This window comes from Dendrobates tinctorius, unplaced genomic scaffold (assembly GCF_039654945.1).
Source record: "Dendrobates tinctorius isolate UK_male_01 unplaced genomic scaffold, ASM3965494v1 ptg000111l, whole genome shotgun sequence".
Classification (NCBI taxonomy): domain Eukaryota; kingdom Metazoa; phylum Chordata; class Amphibia; order Anura; family Dendrobatidae; genus Dendrobates; species Dendrobates tinctorius.
This window is the reverse complement of record NW_027361779.1, coordinates 25,554,886-25,576,581: the sequence shown is the minus strand read 5'-3', so window position 1 is coordinate 25,576,581 and position 21,696 is coordinate 25,554,886. Positions and strand designations below refer to the sequence as shown.

Below are 21,696 nucleotides of genomic sequence, written 5' to 3'. Positions count from 1 at the left end.
TCATTATCATCATCCAGGGGGGCAGGCCGGGGGCGGTAACAAGGGCGGCGGCTTCGGCTTAGGCCGAAGCCGCGGTCTAAAGTACAAAATCCTGCCCGGGAAGGGCTCCAGAGCGGCGCGGTAGTCCGGAGGGGGGCGGAAGATGAACCAAAACCCCCCCGGATGAGTGCCATATTGCCCGGACGCCCCTATATACGCAACGCAGCCCTGTGAAGGGTCTTTTTGACCCCTTTAGAGGGCTGACGCTGCCGCAGGGACAGGAATCCCTGCATACTGTGGCCCAAATATGACAGCCCCCGGCCCCATAGCAGCCCACAGCAGTGCTGGGGCTACAATAAAGTTAGCGCTGCGAACGCAGCTCCTACCTGTGGCGTCTCAACCTAACATCCCTAGAGGGGGTTAGGGTGGGCGCTTCACAGCCATCAGGAGGAATTCTTCCTCACCTCAGCCTCAACCCAAAAGGCCCAGGGCCTGGGGAAGGAGGGGGGTTCTCGACCTCGAACCATGCACCCGAAGGGCTGGGGAGGGAGCGACATGGGGAAGAGCCATCTCTACCTCAACCGGGTACCGCTAAAAAGAGGACCGAAGAGGGAGCCATGCCGGGAGTCTCAGAGAGACCCTCTTTTCTTCATTTGTGTCAAGAAGAATCTTCTTATGGTGTGCCTCCTTGCGACACTAAGCAAAAACTGAGGTAAGGCGGATGCCGCCCAGGGGTGTATGCTGTGGAGGAAGAGCCAGAGCCAAATCTTTTTCATATTAAGCATAGTGTCGCCTCCTAGTGGACAGAAAGCATAACACCCAAGGTCTTGTGTCCCCCAATGAGGCGACAGAGTAAACACAGTATATGCCTTGTTAGCCTTCTTGGATGTCTTGGGAGTGACATGATGTACCAAGTATGTCCCTGATTCTGCCGATATATTCCAGCGAGGTCAGAGAGGAGGAGAACGACCGTCCTTCCATCGCCGCTGTTCATCAAGGGCGATGCAGTGGGGGATGCACGGATGCCATAAGTGCCTCTGGACATCCAAGGGGTTAACTCCCCAAGGATAGGACAGGGCTGTTGGTCTGGCACACAAAAGTGCGGGATAAGCCTGGATGCAGATGGGGGTACGTTCCCATCTGTTGCTGGTGTGGGGAAAGCGGTGCCCTGAAAGGACCCGTCGCCCCTAAAGAAGATGCAGGAGGGGGAACGTGGAAGTTTGGGGAGAGCAACGCCATTAAGGGATCTGTCGCCCCCTGTAATCCTTTGAAAAAAATCAAAAATAAAAAACAGTTTAAACTATAGATGTCGTCTGAAGATCAGAGCACATGTGCCTCCTTCTGACACTAAGCTTGAACTGGTTCGGTTGGAGCCAGTGTGTGGGTGTATACTGCAGAGGAGGAGCTAATCTTTTTGTATTTACTTAGTGTCAGCCTACAAGTGGCAGCAGCAAAACACCCATGGTCCTGTGTCCCCCATTGAGGCAACGGAGAAAGTTTTATTTTCTTCATATTTTTCTCTTCAAAATTTGGGGAGTGTCTTATAATCTGATGCGTCTTATAATCCGCAAAATACAGTAAAATAATCTGACCTGTAAAATCAAAGTTTTTTGGTCACTGCAACACTGCAATAAAATGTAATAAGAGGTGTTCAAAACATTGTATCTACCTCAAAATGGTATCAATAAACACGTCAGCTAGGGGGTGCAAAAAATAAGCCCTCACCCGGCCCCAGATCACAAAAAATTAGAATGTTTTGAGTCTTGGAAAATGGCGAAAAACCCCAAAACTTTTTTTCATATACAGTGGGGAAAAAAAGTATTTAGTCAGTCAGCAATAGTGCAAGTTCCACCACTTAAAAAGATGAGAGGCGTCTGTAATTTACATCATAGGTAGACCTCAACTATGGGAGACAAACTGAGAAAAAAAAATCCAGAAAATCACATTGTCTGTTTTTTTTTTTCATTTTATTTGCATATTATGGTGGAAAATAAGTATTTGGTCAGAAACAAAATTTCATCTCAATACTTTGTGATATATCCTTTGTTGGCAATGACAGAGGTCAAACGTTTTCTGTAAGTCTTCACAAGGTTGCCACACACTGTTGTTGGTATGTTGGCCCATTCCTCCATGCAGATCTCCTCTAGAGCAGTGATGTTTTTGGCTTTTCGCTTGGCAACACGGACTTTCAACTCCCTCCAAAGGTTTTCTATAGGGTTGAGATCTGGAGACTGGCTAGGCCACTCCAGGACCTTGAAATGCTTCTTACGAAGCCACTCCTTCGTTGCCCTGGCGGTGTGCTTTGGATCATTGTCATGTTGAAAGACCCAGCCACGTTTCATCTTCAATGCCCTTGCTGATGGAGGGAGGTTTGCACTCAAAATCTCACGATACATGGCCCCATTCATTCTTTCATGTACCCGGATCAGTCGTCCTGGCCCCTTTGCAGAGAAACAGCCCCAAAGCATGATGTTTCCACCACCATGCTTTACAGTAGGTATGGTGTTTGATGGATGCAACTCAGTATTCTTTTTCCTCCAAACACGACAAGTTGTGTTTCTTCCAAACAGTTCCAGTTTGGTTTCATCAGACCATAGGACATTCTCCCAAAACTCCTCTGGATCATCCAAATGCTCTCTAGCAAACTTCATACGGGCCCGGACATGTACAGGCTTAAGCAGTGGGACACGTCTGGCACTGCAGGATCTGAGTCCATGGTGGCGTATTGTGTTACTTATGGTAGACCTTGTTACATTGGTCCCAGCTCTCTGCAGTTCATTCACTAGGTCCCCCCGCGTGGTTCTGGGATTTTTGCTCACCGTTCTTGTGATCATTCTGACCCCACGGGGTGGGATTTTGCGTGGAGCACCAGATCGAGGGAGATTATCAGTGGTCTTGTATGTCTTCCATTTTCTAATTATTGCTCCCACAGTTGATTTCTTCACTCCAAGCTGGTTGGCTATTGCAGATTCAGTCTTCCCAGCCTGGTGCAGGGCTACAATTTTGTTTCTGGTGTCCTTTGACAGCTCTTTGGTCTTCACCATAGTGGAGTTTGGAGTCAGACTGTTTGAGTGTGTGCACAGGTGTCTTTTTATACTGATAACAAGTTTAAACAGGTGCCATTACTACAGGTAATGAGTGGAGGAAAGAGGAGACTCTTAAAGAAGAAGTTACAGGTCTGTGAGAGCCAGAAATCTTGATTGCTTGTTTCTGACCAAATACTTATTTTCCACCATAATATGCAAATAAAATGAAAAAAAAAACAGACAATGTGATTTTCTGGATTTTTTTTTCTCAGTTTGTCTCCCATAGTTGAGGTCTACCTATGATGTAAATTACAGACGCCTCTCATCTTTTTAAGTGGTGGAACTTGCACTATTGCTGACTGACTAAATACTTATTTTCCCCACTGTACATTTCTACATTTTTTTTTCACCATTTAAATAAAAAATAAACTATACATGTTTGGCATTTGCTACTTGTACTGACCTGGAGAATCAGGGTATGTGCACACGCTGCGGAATGCTCTGCGGATTTGGCCGCGCAGATTTTGTAAAATCCGCAGGTAAATCTGCAGGTCAAAAGACCTGCTGTTTTACCTTCGGATTGGCCTGCGGTTTTGCCCTGCGGTTTTTCATCTCCACAATGGAGGAGATGGCAAACCGCAGCGGAATCCGCAGAAAGAATTGACATGTCAATTCTTTCTGCGGTTTTGAAACCGCAGCAAATCCGCGCGGAAAATTCCGCAGCGTCTGCACAGCGGTTTTTTTTCGATAGGGTATAAAGGTACTGTACAACGCAGCAGAAACTGCTGCGGATCCGCAGCGGCCAAATCCGCTGCGGATCCGCAGCAGTATCCGCAGCGTGTGCACACACCCTCATATTATGAAATCAGGTTTACCAAATAGCAAAGATCATAAATATAAAAAAAATTGTTGTATTGCCCTTATTTTTGCAATTTCACTGCACTTGGAATTATTTTTCCATTTTCCAGTATGGTAAAATCAATGGTGTTATCCAAAATTACAACTTGTCCAGAAAAAACAAGCCTTCATACTGCCATATTGACGGAAAAATTAAAAAAAGTTATAGCTCTAAGAAGAAGGGAAGGAAAAAACAACAACGAAAAACTGAAAATTGAGGGTGAAGGGGTTAAAAGATCAGAGTAGAGAGGTTTGGCCATAATACCAGATTATTATTTCTATATATTTTTAAGTCCTGAAATCTTGCAGTTTTCATTCTGGTCACTGGTCCTTATAATAGACTGACACTTCCTGCTCTATAGAGAGCACTAGAAATGATGGTCATAGCAAAAGTATATATTTATTAAAAACCCATCTGTAACAAGGGGTCGAAATACTGCTCTTTATGTTTTGTACATTGACAAAGTACATTTAGGATGATGACCATGGATGAATACTTTATTTCTCTCCTTTCTACGGTATTAGATGCAGTGTAACAAAAATAGTTGCAAAAGTGCAGGTTAACTGTCATCCATAATAATACTGGTTTTACATAGCCCTTGACCCATTAGTATATTTATACATTTCCTGAGGGAACAATGGAGGTATGAACAGTCTCATGGACAATACGTCACAATCCATTTTTGGATTTGTGGCAGCTCTGGTTCCACTCTGTTTTAAATGTAGCTTTTTCCCTTTCAAGACCAGCGAGGATTAATTTCAGTTTCAGGTCTGAAAGCACTCTTTTTTTAATTTTGTCCATTTTTCTTTGTGAGCTCAGACTCTAGCCACACGTATGTTTTTCCAATTTGTTTCTGTTTCTTTCTAGGAATATATAAACATAAATCATACAGAGGACAGAATTGTGACATAACGGATGCAGATTACACAAGAAGCACCATAGTGGCCATATTGGGGTCATTTTCAGTTCTTTTATGGTGTCATCCTCTGCATGAAGTCTCTTTCCCCATCATAGAACAGAACAGAGAAACCGTTTTGCAAAATGCCGACGAGAACCTTGAATGTCTTACAATAAAATAAAAATAAACTTACAAGAGGAATTGTAGACGTCGCTTGGTCGGGTTCCGGTGACTTCTGCAGATGCTGGTTTTCTTTTTTTTGAGAACTTCCAGGAGGATTTACTTGAGCCTGAAATTAACAACAACATGTAAAACTTTCACGTACAAGGGTAAATAAATACTATGGGCCTAATAAATCAAGACTGGTGCTGTTCACACTGTTGGTGATGAGGACATGTACTGGAGTCAGACACGACTGAATCATGAAGAGGTGTAGGAGCTCCGGGCAAGAGGCGTGCACCTTCCCATACAGCCAACTATAACCCCTGCTGAATTAAGATTTGTGGCTTGGCGAACAGTGCCGCTCAACATGAATTTGATGAGCCGCAGTCGCCACCTCAAATATCTTGTGCCAGCTCCACCCACGATGTAGGAGCTGGGTAAAACTGGTGGGAACGACAAAAGTCGAATTTAGTGTAGCCACCAGTTGCACCAAAATTGTGACTTTTCAAAGCAGCCAGAATACTGATGAATCGAGCCCTGGGTGACCATTAAGTTACGTTGAAATACAGCATTGACTGTGGCATTGTGTTGTGTCATTTCATGGTAAGCTCTAGGGATGTGGTATGATACTTTCAGAGTTAGTCGTAGGCTGTGTATTCTGTCTAAATTTACGAGTGGATTCCAGGCCTAAATCCAGACAGAATGCAATGCATGTGTAAATGTTTCTCTATGCCCCACACACATGCGCCAGAATAATCTTAGCTGAAGTTCATTATGAAAAGGTTTTACCGGTCCTTTATCTTTAGTGGTAAAGTATCAAAATATTAGATGGAATTCAAAAAATGATACTGCATTTATTACCCTATAACCCAACCAAAGATAAAATATACTATACAAAACACATAACCGCTTAATACCGTAAAACTGATTTGTCTAGCACGCTCTCGGTCTTCTTTGTCGTCTCTGCTAGACTGTGAGTTAATTGGCAGCAAGACAGATTTCATACTTATCCCACATGCTTCACAGAAGTATTCCTGAGACCTGCATACAGAGACAAGAATGAAAATCAGCAAAAGTCCTGGAAGAGATGTTCCCTGTATTAGAGGAGTATAACACAACGTCTTGCACAGGAATGGGAGAGAATATGATTTTGTAAGCAGGGCAACAGGCTATTACTTCATGGGTGAAGTGACTATGTGCAATGTGTTTTCAGAGTGGAAAAAACACAATAACAATCACTTCAAGACACAGACGAGTTGGTAATAGGATACCATAGATCAGAGGTGGGCAATTACATTTCCTGAGGGGCCACATGAGAGACCATGACTGTTGTGGAGGGACGAACCAATAGCTTGAAATTAATTCTACTCAATATTAATTTAGTAATATTAATTGTATCACTTAATGTTCAGCAGAATTAAGTATGCTGACACCCCCCTATATATCTTTCAACCCAAGTACAGCCCCTTCTGTATATCGTATGAACCCACCCCACAGCCCCTTATGTACAGTATGAGCCTCACACAGCCTCCCCATTTACAGCATGAGCCCACAAAGCCTTCCCATATACAGCATGAGCCCACACAGCATTCCCATATACAGCATGAGCCCCACACAGCCTTCCCATATACTGCATGAGCCCCACACAGCTTCTCTACATACAGCATGAGCCCCACACAGCCTCCCTATATATACTGCATGAGCCCCACAGCCTCCCCATATACTGCATGAGCCCCACACAGCCTCCCTATATATACTGCAGGAGCCCCACACAGCCTCCCTATATATACTGCATGAGCCCCACACAGCCTCCCTATATATACTGCATGAGCCCCACAGCCTCCCCATATACTGCATGAGCCCCACACAGCCTCCCTATATATACTGCAGGAGCCCCACACAGCCTTCCCATATACTGCATGAGCCCCACACAGCCTCCCTATATATTGCATGAGTTCCACACAGCCTCCCTATATACTGCATGAGGCCCCACAGCCTCCCCATATACTGCAGGAGTCTGCTCACAGCCTCCCCATATACTGTAGGAGGCCCCCACAGCCTCCCCATATTTTGCATGAGCCCCACACAGCCTCCCTATATATTGCATGAGCACAACACAGCCTCCCTATATATACAGCATGAGCCCCACACAGCCTCCCTATATATACTGCATGAGCCCCACACAGTCTCCCTATATGTATACGGCATGAGCTGCACACAGCCTCCCTATATATACTGCATGAGCCCCATACAGCTTTTCCATATACAGCATGAGCCCCACACAGCCTTCCCATATACAGCACGAGCCCAACACAGCCTCCCTGTATACTGCATGATCCCCACACAGCCTCCCTATACACTGCATGGGCCCCACCCTGACTCCCTATACACAGTATGAACCACACAGAGCCTCCCTATATATACTGCATGAGCCCCACACTGCCTCCCTATATACAGCATGAGCCACACACAGCCTCCCTATATATACTGCATGAGCCACACACAGCCTCCCTATATACAGCATGAGCTCCACACAGCCTTCCCCTATACAGCATGAGGCCCCCATAGCCTCACCATGATACCCCCATAGCCTCCCCATGTGCAGCATGACAACCACATAGCTTCCCCATGTGCAGCATGTCACCACCTTAGCTTCCCCATGTTCTGCACAGCCTCCCCATGTGCAGCATGTCACCCCAATAGCATCCCCTGTGCAGCATGTTATCCCATAGCATACCCATGTTCTGCACGACAACCCCATAGAATCCCCATGCTCTGCACAATACCCCCATAGAATGCCCAAGTGCTGCATGTCACCCCCATAGAATCCCCATGTGCTGCAGTCACCCCCATAGAATCCCCATGTGCTGCATCTCGCCCCCATAGATTCCCCATGTGCTGCATGTCACCTCCATAGAATCCCCATGTGCTGCATGTCACCCCCATAGAATCCCCATGTGCTGCATGTCGCCCCCATAGATTCCCCATGTGCTGCCTGTCACCCCCATAGAATCCCCATGTGCTGCATGTCACCCCATAGAATCCCCATGTGCTGCATGTCACCCCCATAGAATCCCCATGTGCTGCATGTCACCCCCATAGCCTCCCCATGTGCAGCATGATGCCCCCATGTGCTGCATGTCATCCCCATAGAATCCCCATGTGCTGTATGTCACCCCCATAGCCTCCCCATGTGCAGCATGTTGCCCCCATAGATTCCCCATGTGCTGCATGTCACCCCCATAGAATCCCCATGTGCTGCATGTCACCCCCATAGAATCCCCATGTGCTGTATGTCACTCACATAGAATCCCCATGTTCACACACATGAAAAAAAAAAAGAACACCATATACTCACCTTGGTTCCATTTCCTGGCGCTCTGCTCCTCTCTCTGCCTACGGTACGCTGACTCTCTGCTACGGTACACAGCTGAAACGGTGAAATGACGTTATCGCGTCAGCTATTTCACACGCTGATTGGTGGAGGAAGTGGCTTGGAGGCCCCGCCTCCACCAATGCTGTCTGCGCCTAGAGAGACAACCGAGAGAGCCAGCGGTGCGGCCCGCGGACCTCTGGTTTCCAGCCCCACGGCTGTCTCGGTCCGGCCCGCGGGCCGCACTTTGCCCACCAGCAGTTCAGAACATGGATGGAAAGTTAACTGTAGGTTGTTGAATTTTTTGCAAATTTATTAAAAAAGAAAAACCGAAATATCACATGGTCATAAGTATTCAGACTCTTTGCTCTGACACTCATATTTAAGTCACATGCTGTCCATTTCCTTGTGATCCTCTTTGAGATTGTTCTACTACTTCATCGGAGTCCAGCTGTGTTTAGTTAAACTGATAGGACTTGATTTGTAAAGGCACACACCTGTCTATATAAGACCTCACAGCTCAGAGTGCATGTCAGACCAAATGAGAATCATGAGGTCAAAGGAACTGGCCAAGGAGCTTAGAGACAGAATTGTGGCAAGCCATAGATCTGGTCAAGGTTACAAAAGAATTTCTGCAGTACTCAAGGTTCCTAAAAGCACAGCTGCCTCCATAATCCCTAAATGGAAGAAGTTTGGGACCACCAGAAGTCTTCCTAGACCTGGCCGTCCAGCCAAACTGAACAATCGTGGGAGAAGAGCCTTGGTGAGAGAGGTCAGAAGAACCCCAAGATCACTGTGGCTGAGCTGCAGAGATGCAGTAGGGAGATGGGAGAAAGTTCCACAAAGTCAACTATCACTGCAGTCCTCTACCAGTCGGGCCTTTATGGCAGAGTGGCCCGACGGAAGCATCGCCTCAGTGCAAGACATATGAAAGCCCGCACAGAGTTGGCTAAAAAACACACGAAGGACTCCCAGACTATGAGAAATAAGATTCTCTGGTCTGATGAGACGAAGATAGAACTTTTTGGTGATAATTCTAAGCGGTATGCGTGGAGAAAACCAGGCACTGCTCATCACCTGCCCAATACAATCCCAACAGTGAAACATGGTGGTGGCAGCATCATACTATGGGGGTGTTTTTCAGCTGCAGGGACAGGACGACTGGTTGCTATAGAAGGAAACATGAATGTGGCCAAGAACAGAGATATACTGGACGAAAACCTCTTCCCGAGTGCTCTGGACCTCAGACTTGGCCGAAGGTTCACCTTCCAACAAGACAATGACCCTAAGCATACAGCTAAAATAACAAAGGAGTGGCATTCAGAACAACTCTGTGACCATTCCTGACTGGCCAAGCCAGAGCACTGACCTAAACCCAATTGAGCATCTCTGGAGAGACCTGAAAATGGCTGTCCAGCAAAATTCACCATCCCTTACGGAACTGGAGAGGATCTGCAAGGAAGAATGGCAGAGGATCCCCAAGACCAGGTGGGAAAAAATTGTTGCATCATTCCCAAGAAGACTCATGGCTGTGCTAGTTCAAAAGGGTGCTTCTACTCAATACTGAGCAAAGGGTCTGAATTATGACCCTGTGATATTTCAGTTTTTCTTTTGTAATAAACTTGCAAAAATTTCAACATTTCTGGGGGGGTTTCTGTCAAGATGGGGTGCAGAGTGTACATTAATGAAAAAAAATGAACTTTTTTGAATTTAACAAATGGCTGCAATGAAACAGAGTGAAAAATTTAAAGGGGTCTGAATACTTTCCACACATAGCTTCCACACACACATAGGTATATGTAGGTACACACAAAATAGACATACAAAGTTAATTGCACATAAAAGAGACTTTTTCAATTATAGTAGTAGTCGTTTAAAACCTTGTTGAGTTATTCAAAACAGCACGCTGTCAGGATTCTGCAGTACCAGCACTGGGAGTGAGTATTTGAATGACAGCAAGTATGTGATTTGCATACAGGTGGCCACACGCCCACTAGATGTGCATGGCCTCACTTAATCTCAATACATGTGAATTGAGCGAGGCTGGACAACTCTAGTTGGAATGTGGCCAGAAGTACGCAAATCACGTATTTGCTGTCACATGACAGTCCATCCCAAAGAATCCTAACAGCGTGCCCGGGTGACTGCAAACTTTATCCACAAGTCTGGACAACCCCTTTAATTCTGTAGAAATTTTGTTTACAGACCTCAAGCGACCAGTTTATGGAAGAAAACTCACCGACATACTGGAGTTGAAGCTATTTTGTGGGAAGGAAAGGGTGAAAATTCCACCAAATTCTATTCCTGGAAAGTTGCCATATTAAAAATCTGTTTTTAATTTCCAGTCACCAGAACTATAATACAGGGTTAATGTATTTCTTTTCCTGAACTACTTGTAATGTTCAACATTACCACATTGGTGTACATTAGTGATGAGCGAGTATGCTCGTTGCTCGGGATTTCCCGAGCATGCTCGGGTGATCTCCGAGTATTTGGAAGTGCTCAGTTTTTACCCCGCAGCTGCATGATTTGTGGCTACTTGGCAGCCTTAGTACATGTGGGAATTCCCTAACAAACAGGTAACCCTCAAATATATTCAGGCTGGGTGTCTCTGTGCAAGGAAAGGCAAAAGAGAGGTCGGAGTACGAAATTATTGCTGAGGCTCCTTCAATATCAAGATCGCATATCTTCACAATATGCCATTTGTTAATGGGAAAAAAAATACAACTTTAGGGTAAGCACACATTCAATATTTACAGCAGATAAATCTGTTGCAAATGTGGATATGTTGGCAGGAAAAATGCTACGCAAGATGCACACGTTTTTGATGCGTTTTTCCCATTCATTAGAATAGGTGAGAAACGCAGCAGAAACACTGAAAGAATTGACATGATGCAGATGTGAAACTCCTTGAAGCCTGCAAGGAAAAGATAATCAACATGTGCATGAGATTTCAGAAATCCAATTTTTTCACAAAAAGGCGAGAAAAAAAACCCGCAACAACACAACATATGCACATACTCTTAGGTGCCTCCTGTCCACTGTGCAGCAAGTATGACCGGCTTCAATGAAAACTGAAGGGACTACCGTATGTACATACTTTTTGGCAAGTGCTTTTCTTTCTTCAGGTGTGTAATCCAGGGAACCTATCGCACCTTCTCCTTTTGTAGGCATGAATCCAATGATGGCCAACAATGCAGTTCGTACTTAAAACAAGATAAATTGTGTTAGTTTATAGCCAAACTCTAGCTAGCCTGCAATATGCTCTATAATACAGATCAACATCCATGCATGCAGCCTTTGCTAAACCAAATAGGGTTAGGTCTAGGAAGAACACAAGCTCCGATAGTTTTTTGGCTGTTTAAGTCTATTGAAAAAAATGATTTATAGAAGCTAAAATAGTCTTCCTCCAGTAATCCACGACAAGAGAGAAAAAATCCTTTTCTCCCCACCATCACAGCGCTCTCATTTAGTATCACATGAGACCTGGAAGGGCATGTGACCAAAATATAAAAAAGTTACAGTTCTCAGATTATGGTGACAACATTTTTTTTATTTGTTTATTAAAAAAAAAACTATTTAAAGGGAACCTGTCAGCAGGATTGAGCACAGTAATCTACAGATTCTGAGAGCTATAACTTTTTTATTACGTCCAAGGTCGGGAAGTTGTTCTCTTCCATGACTTCCTTTTACGTCCAAGGTCGTGAAGCAGTTATAGGGAATCCGTCAGGTCATTTTTGTGTACCATACGAATAGTATCCTGAAATAAGGCTTGGGCAGCCCTTTTAGGAAGTGGAACTTTTATTGCTGTACGATGCCCCGTTTTCGACCAGCAGAGCAGAAAAACCACTTACTATTCCTCTACAGTACTCTCCTAGTTTTGTGACCCCAGGTTCTGCAGCAACTGGTTTACCAAAGTTCTGAAATTTTTGTGGGCTACACAACCCCATCAGGTGAGCAAGCAATCCCTACTGATATACTTGTCACTATTGGTTAAGACCCTACTGTACTTTTTTCTTCCCAGCTCTCATTGATAACAAGCATTTTCTATCTTTTCCTTTAAGTGGCGGACAGATGCAATTAGTACCTTGGTATACAAATTCTGGGGAACTTGGATGATCTGTATTGTTTAAATTAAATCCCCAAGAACAAACTATTCACAATCTAATGAATTATAACTTGAAACCCTTGGCCTGGTTTGGTCATATTAAGGGCTCATCCTCACTTGCGAGAGACTCACGATTTTCGTACGAGTCTCTCGCATGAAAACCCGGCACTGCTGCTGGCACTTGGACCGGAGCGTGCGGCTACATGTATTTCTATGCAGCCGCATGCTCCGGTCCGAGGGCGGGCGGCAGTGCCAGGTTTTCATGCGAGAGGCTGGTACGAGAATCGTGAGAGTCTATCGCAAGTGAGTATGAGCCCTAATGGTAATCAAAATGTACATTTTGCAAAAACTTCTTTATATATTCCAGACCGTTGCTGTCTGTGTTCCTCAGACCTTTTACTCCCGACTTAACAAGGCTATTGGCAAGTTTGTATGGGGAACATCGAGACCTAAAATAAGTTTAAAAATATTGCGCGTCCCAAGAACAAAGGGGGTATTAGTCTGCCCGATCTGAGAAAGTACCATCAGTCTACTATTCTTAAGAGAGTAGTGGATTGGTTCAGGTCTGTGGAACATAAGCAATGGGTGAAACTGGAAGGAGACCTCTCTCCCTGGACACTCATACCTCTACCTTGGATTGACAAAATACATGTACAAACTAAATAATTACCAATACAACATTTTTTTTGCAAACATGGGAGCATCATCTATATCATGTAGGTTTGGCCCATTACTAGACAACCCAAATTTGCCCCCTGCTTCAGGTGTTGATTCATTTCTAAACTGGGACAGATCCTCTGGGTTTAGAATGAGACACGTTCTCATGGGATCGGGCTCTTTTACTTCACTTACAGAACTTGGTGGCTCTTGTCCAGGTAGGCATCTATCTTGGCTGTCATATTTCCAGCTCAGCTCATTTATAAATTCGCACATATCACTGACTAGTATAAAGGATGAACTCACTCCGTTTGAAACCTTAATCACTAAGTAGGTCCTTGTACTAAACTTCTATCTTGCATGTACAAAGCAACACAAAAGAACATCTGCAATGACCCTATGCCCTTTACTGGGGATTTTGTAGGGCTGACATCCACAGATGGGGGTTGTGCTCACAGCTCAACACCGTGCGGTCCTCCAAACAAATGCCACCCCACACCATTACTGACCCACTGCCAAACCGGTCATGCTGAAGGATGTTGCAGGCAGATCACTCTCCACGGCGTCTCCTGACTCTGTCACATGTGCTCAGTATGAACTTGCTTTCATCTGTAAAGAGCACAGGGCGCCAGTGGTGAATTTGCCAATCCTGGTGTTCTGTGGCAAAAGCCAAGCGTCCTGCACGGTGTTGGGCTGTGAGCACAACCCCCATCTGTGGACGTCAGGCACTCAGACATCCTCATGGAGTTGGTTTCTAACCGTTTGCGCAGACACACGCACATTTGTGGCCTGCTGGAGGTCATTTTGCAGGGCTCCTCCTGTTCCTCCTTGCACAAAGGCTGAGGTAGCGGTTCTGCTTCTGGGTTGCTGCCCTCCTGCGGCCCCCTCCACGTCTCCTGGTGTACTGGCCTTTCTCCTGGTAGCGCCTCCAGCCTCTGGACACTACGCTGACAGACACATCAAACCTTCTTGCCACAGCTCGCATTAATGTGCCATCCTGGATGAGCTGCACTACCTGAGCCACTTGCGTGGGTTGTAGAGTCTGTATCATGCTACCATAAGTATGAACGCACAACCAAAATTCAAAAGTGACCAAAACATTAGCCAGAAAGCATTGGTACTGAGATGTGGTCCCCTCCTGCAGAACCACTCCATTATTGAGAGTGTCTTGATAATTGCCAATAATTTCCATCTGTTGTCTATTCCATTTGCACAACAGCATGTGAAATTGATTGTCAATCAGTGTTGCTTCCTAAGTGGATAGTTTGATTTCACAGAAGTTTGATTTACTTGGAGCTATATTCTGTTGTTTAAGTGTTACCTTTATTTTTTTGAGCAGTGTATATACAGTGTTGTAGGAGACTTAGCCCCTATAACAACCATACTAGCACTGTATCTGTTACAATGGTCATTACTTGGACAACTGCTTGGACAACTTCTTCTCATACCCCACGTTTGGCCCCTTTAAAATAAAAAAGCTTATACTCACCTCCCGTGCTGGTGCCGTGACACATGACTCCAGCGCCCAATCATTGCTGGCGTCGCTGCCGCCGCCTTCTTTCAAATTGAGCACAACGTGAAAGTCAGATCTGCCGCATTCCGCCAGACTTCCTCTTCATGCTCGACTTGTCCAAATGCGGGGACAGTGACACCAACACTGACTGGGCAACGGCGTCACAACACCACCCCGAGGAGAGCGAGTGCCGACACCGTTGGAATGGCGCTGCCACGGGAGCTGAGTATAGGCTTTATTGTCTTAAGTCAGCCAAACATTTTGATCAAGAAGGGGTTGTTGTCTTAGTAGTGAACAACCCCTTTAATTCATAAGCAAATTAGGAGGCTTTGGTGCACCGTTGGCGTGGCCAAGAGTTTGGTGCCTTGTTATGCCTCATTTGCTATTGGAGCCCTTTGTAGGCTTTTGTCAGTGTTCGCTTCCCAGAGCAAGCACTGTCTGACTGGTGCCGGGGTGTGTGGCTGCACGGTCTCATCCCCTTTTTTCTGACGCCGTTCACTATACTAATACATTTGGAAGTTCATAGAGCTGCATTAAAAGAATAGATGTAAGCCTCTTATATGTTACTTATGGAAATGTACTAGATGTGTTCTCTAATTTTTATATATTTATTTTCCCTTTTCCTTCCTTTCCCACCCTTCCCTGTCTTTCCGTTAAAATGTGTTAAAATTAATAAAAACATTTGGAAGAGAAAAGAAAAGATGTAGGGAGAAGAACACATGCTGCCGCCGCCCACACTGGCAGTAATCAGACAGTGCTTGCTGTGGGAAGTGAACACTGTCAATCACAAGCTGGGAAAGGGCTCTAATTTGCAAATGAGGAACATAACAGTGCACCAAACTCTTGGCCACACCACGAGTTCAATGAAGATGTCTCATTTGCACATGAATTACAAGATATTTTCTCAGGCACTGTACCAGTAACAGGTAAAGTGCTAGTATGGTTGTTATAGGGGGCCAAGTTTCCTACAACTATAGCCCATTTAAAATGCATGGACATCAGCACCAAAGCTAATGCCACTTTTCATTGCTATACAAGTCCTCCTAATGGATGCTCTTGTGTTTATTGCAATTACTATGTGTTTGAGGTGTGGTATTATGGCAATGTGTCCTGTGGTATTAAAGGTGCTGCCCAATGATATGTACATAAAGCCTAATCATTATGTAACTGAATGTGTCATAACTGTGTAGGGTTTGTCCCAATGTATCCAGTCTAGGAAATCCTCCCTGAGCTAAACATCCTGGTCTACAGGCTGACTGTGCTTCATAAGGCTGTGTGCACACGCTGCGGATTTTGCTGCGGTTCCGCAGCGGTTTTGGCCGCTGCGGACCCGCAGCAGTTTTTGCTGCGGTGTACAGTAGCATGATTCCCTATGGGAATCAAAAACCGCAGTGCAGACGGTGCGGAATTTTCCGCGCGGATTATCTGCGGTTTTCAATCCGCAGAAAGAATTGACATGTCAATTCTTTCTGCGGATTCCCCTGCGGTTTGCCATCTCCTCCATTGAGGAGATGAAAAACCGCAGGGCAAAACCGCAGAGCAATCCGCAGGTAAAACCGCAGGTATTTTGACCTGCGGTTTCACCTGCGGATTTTACAAAATCCGCGCGGATGAATCCGCACCTTTTCCGCAGCGTGTGCACACAGCCTTACACTGACATAGTGGAAGGTGCTGGGCACACCCAAATGCTGCCACCGTGTTCACAATGTTCAAAGGCATCACCTGTACCTGATACCTGTATTTAAAGGTAATACGTCATCACAAAACAACCTATTGTTTAAAAAGCAAAACTGGACAGTTTTCTCTCTTATTTTATTACCACTGCTCTTGAGTATTCTGGGATTTTTACATATTTTTCTGTCATATAATTCCAGAGAATTAAGGATCTAAAGGGGTTTTCTCACAAACCAAGTAGATTTTAAACAATAGATCTTGGAATTAGAATAATTAAAACAATTTGATGTTATTAAAAAAATGTTCCTGTGCTGAGCCCCTGCTGTGTAGTGTGTAATGGCTGTGTCTGACCGTACAGGGACATGGTCTGATCATACCACGTCTCCTGGGCAAGGGAGGAAGAAAAAGAGTATACAGAAAGGACAGTATGGGATCACACCTGATTTTTTTATGTGATTAAAAAAAAATTCTGCCTGTGGATGGACACTGAAAACTCATATATCAATGTGAAATATTTTCTAGCACAGTAATTTTTTGCAGACGCTTCACAAGAAAAATAGATTTAAATTCTGATTCTAAACTATTAGTTATCAGCACTGCATGAAGACAAACGGGCACTTACTACTCCAAGATGGCTGCCATGTTTCAGGATGATGCCCAGAAATACTTAAGCAAATTTTCTTCCCAACTTCAAATCGACCATTAGCCTGGCAAATGGAAACCATAAGAATAATATTATAAGACTGATGCATAAATATGAACCAAACCAGTCAAAAAACGTGTGCAATAATCTAGAAAAGGAACTTACTGTTAACAAAATGATACTTGGAGGTTTCATGGGATATTCTGGTGGAAGAACAATTCTACCATGGTAAACGCCACCATCAAAATCAGAATCTGGCGGACCTCTGACTGTAAAGTGCCATTCAAACAGATTATCCTTTAAAGGAAAAAGTTAATATGAGCAGATAGATACAGGCAATCTGAGTATATTAAAGGCTTCATTTGCACAGGAATAACATGGTAAAACTCCCTTTTTTGCACTATAGAATTTTCTTCTGGTGTTCATAAACAAGTGCAAAACAAACCGATGGTGCTCAATGTAAGGCTGACTACAGATCATAATTCATCCCACTTTAGTGTCCACGTCAAAGCAGTAAGGCTAGGAGATCCTGGGGTACAACTAAATGAAATCCAGATCACCAAAGCTATGGTGATCTAAGCTTCTCTGGGTGTTGGGGTCATTATACGCTCCTAAAAAAGCAGAAACATTACTGCCATCTGACTAGGGCCTAAGGCTGCTTTCACAGCTCCTATAGGGCTCCTCTGCAGTGGACTGTAGGTCAGTAAGAATGAGATGTTAGTTTTTGGACAAATAATGGAAAACCTTACACAAAGGTCTTGTTTGGAAAAGGATGACTTGCTTTATTTTAACAGGATCCAACGTGACTCCCCTTACTTGACAAAAAGGTGGGTCCCACATGTGAGAGGTGCATAAATCAGACATCCAGTAGATATGCTGTAAATGTCTACGTCTGTAATACCAGGGGCAGCACGGTGGCTCAGTGGTTAGCGCTGCAGCGCTGGAGTCCTGGGTTCGAATCCCACCAAGGACAACATCTGCAAGGAGTTTGTATGTTCTCCCCGTGTTTGCGTGGGTTTCCTCCGGGCACTCCGGTTTCCTCCCACACTCCAAAGACATACTGATAGGGAATATAGATTGTGAGCCCCATCGGGGACAGTGATGAAAATGTGTGCAAACTGTAAAGCGCTGCGGAATATGTTAGCGCTATATAGAGATTATTATTATATTATTATTATATATTACCTTTCAAAGGGAGCACAGTCAGGCCATTCTCGCTGCCCAAACTGAGTGCATGACTGCAGCCAGGTTATAAAATTCTCTGAAACATTGGACTAGTCTTCAAATATACTCTAAAGACTAGTCCGATTCCACCAGCTCCTTGTAGCACTGCTCGAGGTGACTAACAGATCAATTGCTATATTCAAGCAAGGGAGAGACCTGTCAATCACATGCAGCGGCAATGGTAAGAGATGGCCTGGGACAGAGCTGGGCTAGTCTGATCTCCGACTATGGTCCCGGCAGCATCTTCAAAATATAATTTCTCGGGGGCGTGGCTTGCACGCTGATGGCGACGGCTGCTTGAAAGGAGAGCTCTGTGCTTCAGCAGGATAAACCAGCTCTTATCAGCTCACAGATAACAGGATTACCAGCTACAGGAGGTGTGAGTAACCCCAGCCCTTAGTGATGCCTAAGTTGAGACCTAAAAAAACTGGCACTCCAGCCAAGCTGACAGACTTTTACCCCCGGGATAGGGAAGTCTCCTCACCTAGCAAGATGGTGCTGGCTTCCCACTCAGCGTCTTCCCACTCCTCACAAGGAGATACAGGCTGCGTGAGAGGCAATACAGGCATTCCTCTGACAGAGGAAACAATGCAATCTCTGCTGAAGACGCTGAGGGCTTCCCTACAGGGTGATCTCAGAGAAATAGTCAGAGAGCTGAAGGAAGAAATCAGGTCTCTGGGTGATCGCACAGAGCACGTAGAAACTAAAATGGCTGAATTTGCAACATCACATAACAATCTGATAGATGCTAACACAGCTTTGGAAAAGGAGGTGGAGGCATTAAAACTTAAAATCAGTGATATAGAGGACAGATCCCGAAGAAATAACCTAAAAATCAGAGGTATTCCCTCATCTGTAGCAGATAAAGAGCTCCATGAATACTTCCACAAGTTTCTGCAGCTTATACTTCCTGGATGGGACGCCAGAGACCTGATAGTGGACAGAATTCATAGAGTCCCTAAATCCAAAGGCATAGATCCAGCTCTGCCTAAAGATGTCCTGGCTAGACTTCATTTCTATAAAACAAAAGAAGCTGTGCTGTACACACTGAGGGAAAGTGCAGCCCTGCCAGACACTTTCATGGGACTAAAAATCTTCCCAGATCTTTCTGCTACAACTCTTAATAAAAGAAGAGAATTCGCCCACCTTTCTAAACTCCTTAGAGATCAAGACATTAAGTACAAGTGGGGTTTTCCGGTGAGGATGATAATTTTCAAAGATGGAGGCACTTACATATGTCATACTCCTTCTCAGCTGGGCAAATTGCTGGATGACTGGGGAATAGCCCACCCACCAAACCCTGGCGGGCGGGAGAATCAAAGAAGATCTCCAGACAAGATTAACCCTGAATGGTCAGCAACTTAGCTGGGACTCCTTCCTGCTTATGGCACCTGCTGTCCTTGCTCCTGTGACACGGGATGTCACGTAGCCCCCCTGATGTTCTCGCCTATGGCGAGCGGTTATACTCCGGTCACCCTACTCGGGGCAAACCGGTGTTGATGGAACTTTTTTGTTTTTGTTCTTCTTCTCAAAAATGTTCTTTAATTTTTTTCAGAAATTTCTTTCAATTCCTTGTTGGTCTAACCCTTCTCATCCCTGATGGCGTTCCTAGGAATTCAACCCCCCCTGCGGCTCCAATATGAAAATTAAGATATTGTCTATTAATGTGAACGGACTCAACTCCCCAGCAAAAAGGTCAATGATGTGGAGAGAGGTGATGGCATCTAACTGTGATATAGCGTGCATTCAGGAGACCCACCTTCTTTCCACAGATAATAAACGGCTACTTCATCCCAGGTTTCAACACGCCTTTTTTGCTAATGACTTAAAAAAAAGAGGAGGAGTGGCCATTTTAATAAAGAACTCAGTGGCCTTTAAATTGATAAATGTCAGTTATGGAGCGGATGGAAGATATATTATTTTGTCTTGTTATATTAACAGTGTCCCTTATACCTTGGCAACGGTCTACTCCCCAAATTCATCGCAATTGACCTTTGCTAGGAAATTTTTCCAAGCATTCAAGGATACTGCCACAGGGGCGGAAATCATCTGTGGAGATTTTAATATACCTGTTATACGCTCCATGGATTGCTCCAACATCAACATCTCACATGCTAAGGAACTTAAGCATCTCATCAATGAATTCCATTTTCATGACATCTGGAGATATTTACATGCATCAGAAAGAGACTATACATTCTTCTCTTCCAGGCATCGCTCATACAGTAGAATTGATTTCTTTTTGGTCGACAGCAAATCTATAAGTAATTGTGTTGCAGCTGATATTGGTTTAATCACTTGGACAGATCATGCGCCGATCTCTTTGTCTGTTCAGGGTGGCTTTAATGTTCTAAATTCCCCCAGGTGGAGATTGAATACTAGCTTGCTTGGTAGGCAGAAGGTACATGATGAAGTAGAGTCAGTGTTAACAGAATATTTCAAACTTAATAATAATGGGGAAATTTCTGACGAGACCCTGTGGGCTGCTCATAAAGCAGTAGTCAGGGGGCAGTTCATAAAACTGGCCTCCATCCAAAAACGGCAAAAAGACGCAGATATTAAATATATATTAACCCGTATTCATCACCTTGAATCCCTGAATAAAGCCAAAGCAACCCCTAACTTGACTAAAGAAATTGGAACCCATAGATTTCAACTAAGATCCCTACTCCTGCAAAATTACGAACATAATCTAAAAAAAAATAGATCGACATTTTATGCTATGGGGGATAGAGCGGGGTCCTTATTGGCAAGAAGGACGAAAAAACGTGAGATTCAATCTAAAATAGAATTCCTGAGGGACCCAAATGGAACAATCACTAGACATCCCATTGAAATAGCAGAAGCATTTGCGAAATATTATGAGGCCCTGTATAATCTAAAAAATGATTCCAACACGTCACAGCCGACTCAAGTGGATATACAGGGCTTTCTAGACACCCTGGATCTTCCCCGGGTCTCAGATGAGCAATTAGAGGAACTTAATCTTCCCTTTACTACACATGAAATCCTAGGTGCCATCAAAATGACTAAGTCTAACTCTGCCCCGGGCCCCGATGGGCTGCCATACGAATATTACAAACAATTTACATCCACTCTGTCCCCCTTTATGTTAAAAACCTTCAATTTTTGGCAAAATAAAGGGTCAATTTCCCCAGACAACTTGGAAGCGATTATTATCACGCTACCCAAGCCAGGGAAACCTGCAGACACCCCGGGTAATTTTAGGCCCATTTCACTCCTAAATTGTGATGTTAAAATTTATGCCAAACTAGTGGCGGATAGACTTCATAAAGTGATCCCGGCCTTAGTGGCCCCAGACCAAGTTGGTTTTGTGACAGGCAGGCAATCTAAGGATGGCACCAGACGGATGCTTGACTTGATTGGACTGGTGGAGATATCGGGTGAACCCAGTGCATTCCTGTCTCTTGATGCTGAAAAAGCCTTTGACAGGGTGCACTGGGGATACCTGGAGAGAGTCCTAACAAAATTCGGGTTCTTGGGAAAAATTAAGTCATCCATTCTAGCTCTCTACTCTTAC

General features: G+C 44.5%; 1 protein-coding gene across 1 annotated transcript in view; it reads right to left on the bottom strand.

Annotated features, from left to right (window-relative positions):
* Nucleotides 1–21,696, bottom strand: part of UBE2J1 (ubiquitin conjugating enzyme E2 J1) — an 81,422-nt gene that overhangs the window by 25,341 nt on the left and 34,385 nt on the right. Inside the window, exons 3-7 of the mRNA XM_073589578.1 lie at nucleotides 17,097–17,228; nucleotides 16,911–16,995; nucleotides 11,437–11,542; nucleotides 5,881–6,004; nucleotides 4,995–5,090 (exon numbers count right to left, since the gene is read on the bottom strand). Of these exons, the coding sequence (XP_073445679.1) occupies nucleotides 4,995–5,090; nucleotides 5,881–6,004; nucleotides 11,437–11,542; nucleotides 16,911–16,995; nucleotides 17,097–17,228 (543 nt within the window). The remainder of the gene's footprint in view (nucleotides 1–4,994; nucleotides 5,091–5,880; nucleotides 6,005–11,436; nucleotides 11,543–16,910; nucleotides 16,996–17,096; nucleotides 17,229–21,696) is intronic.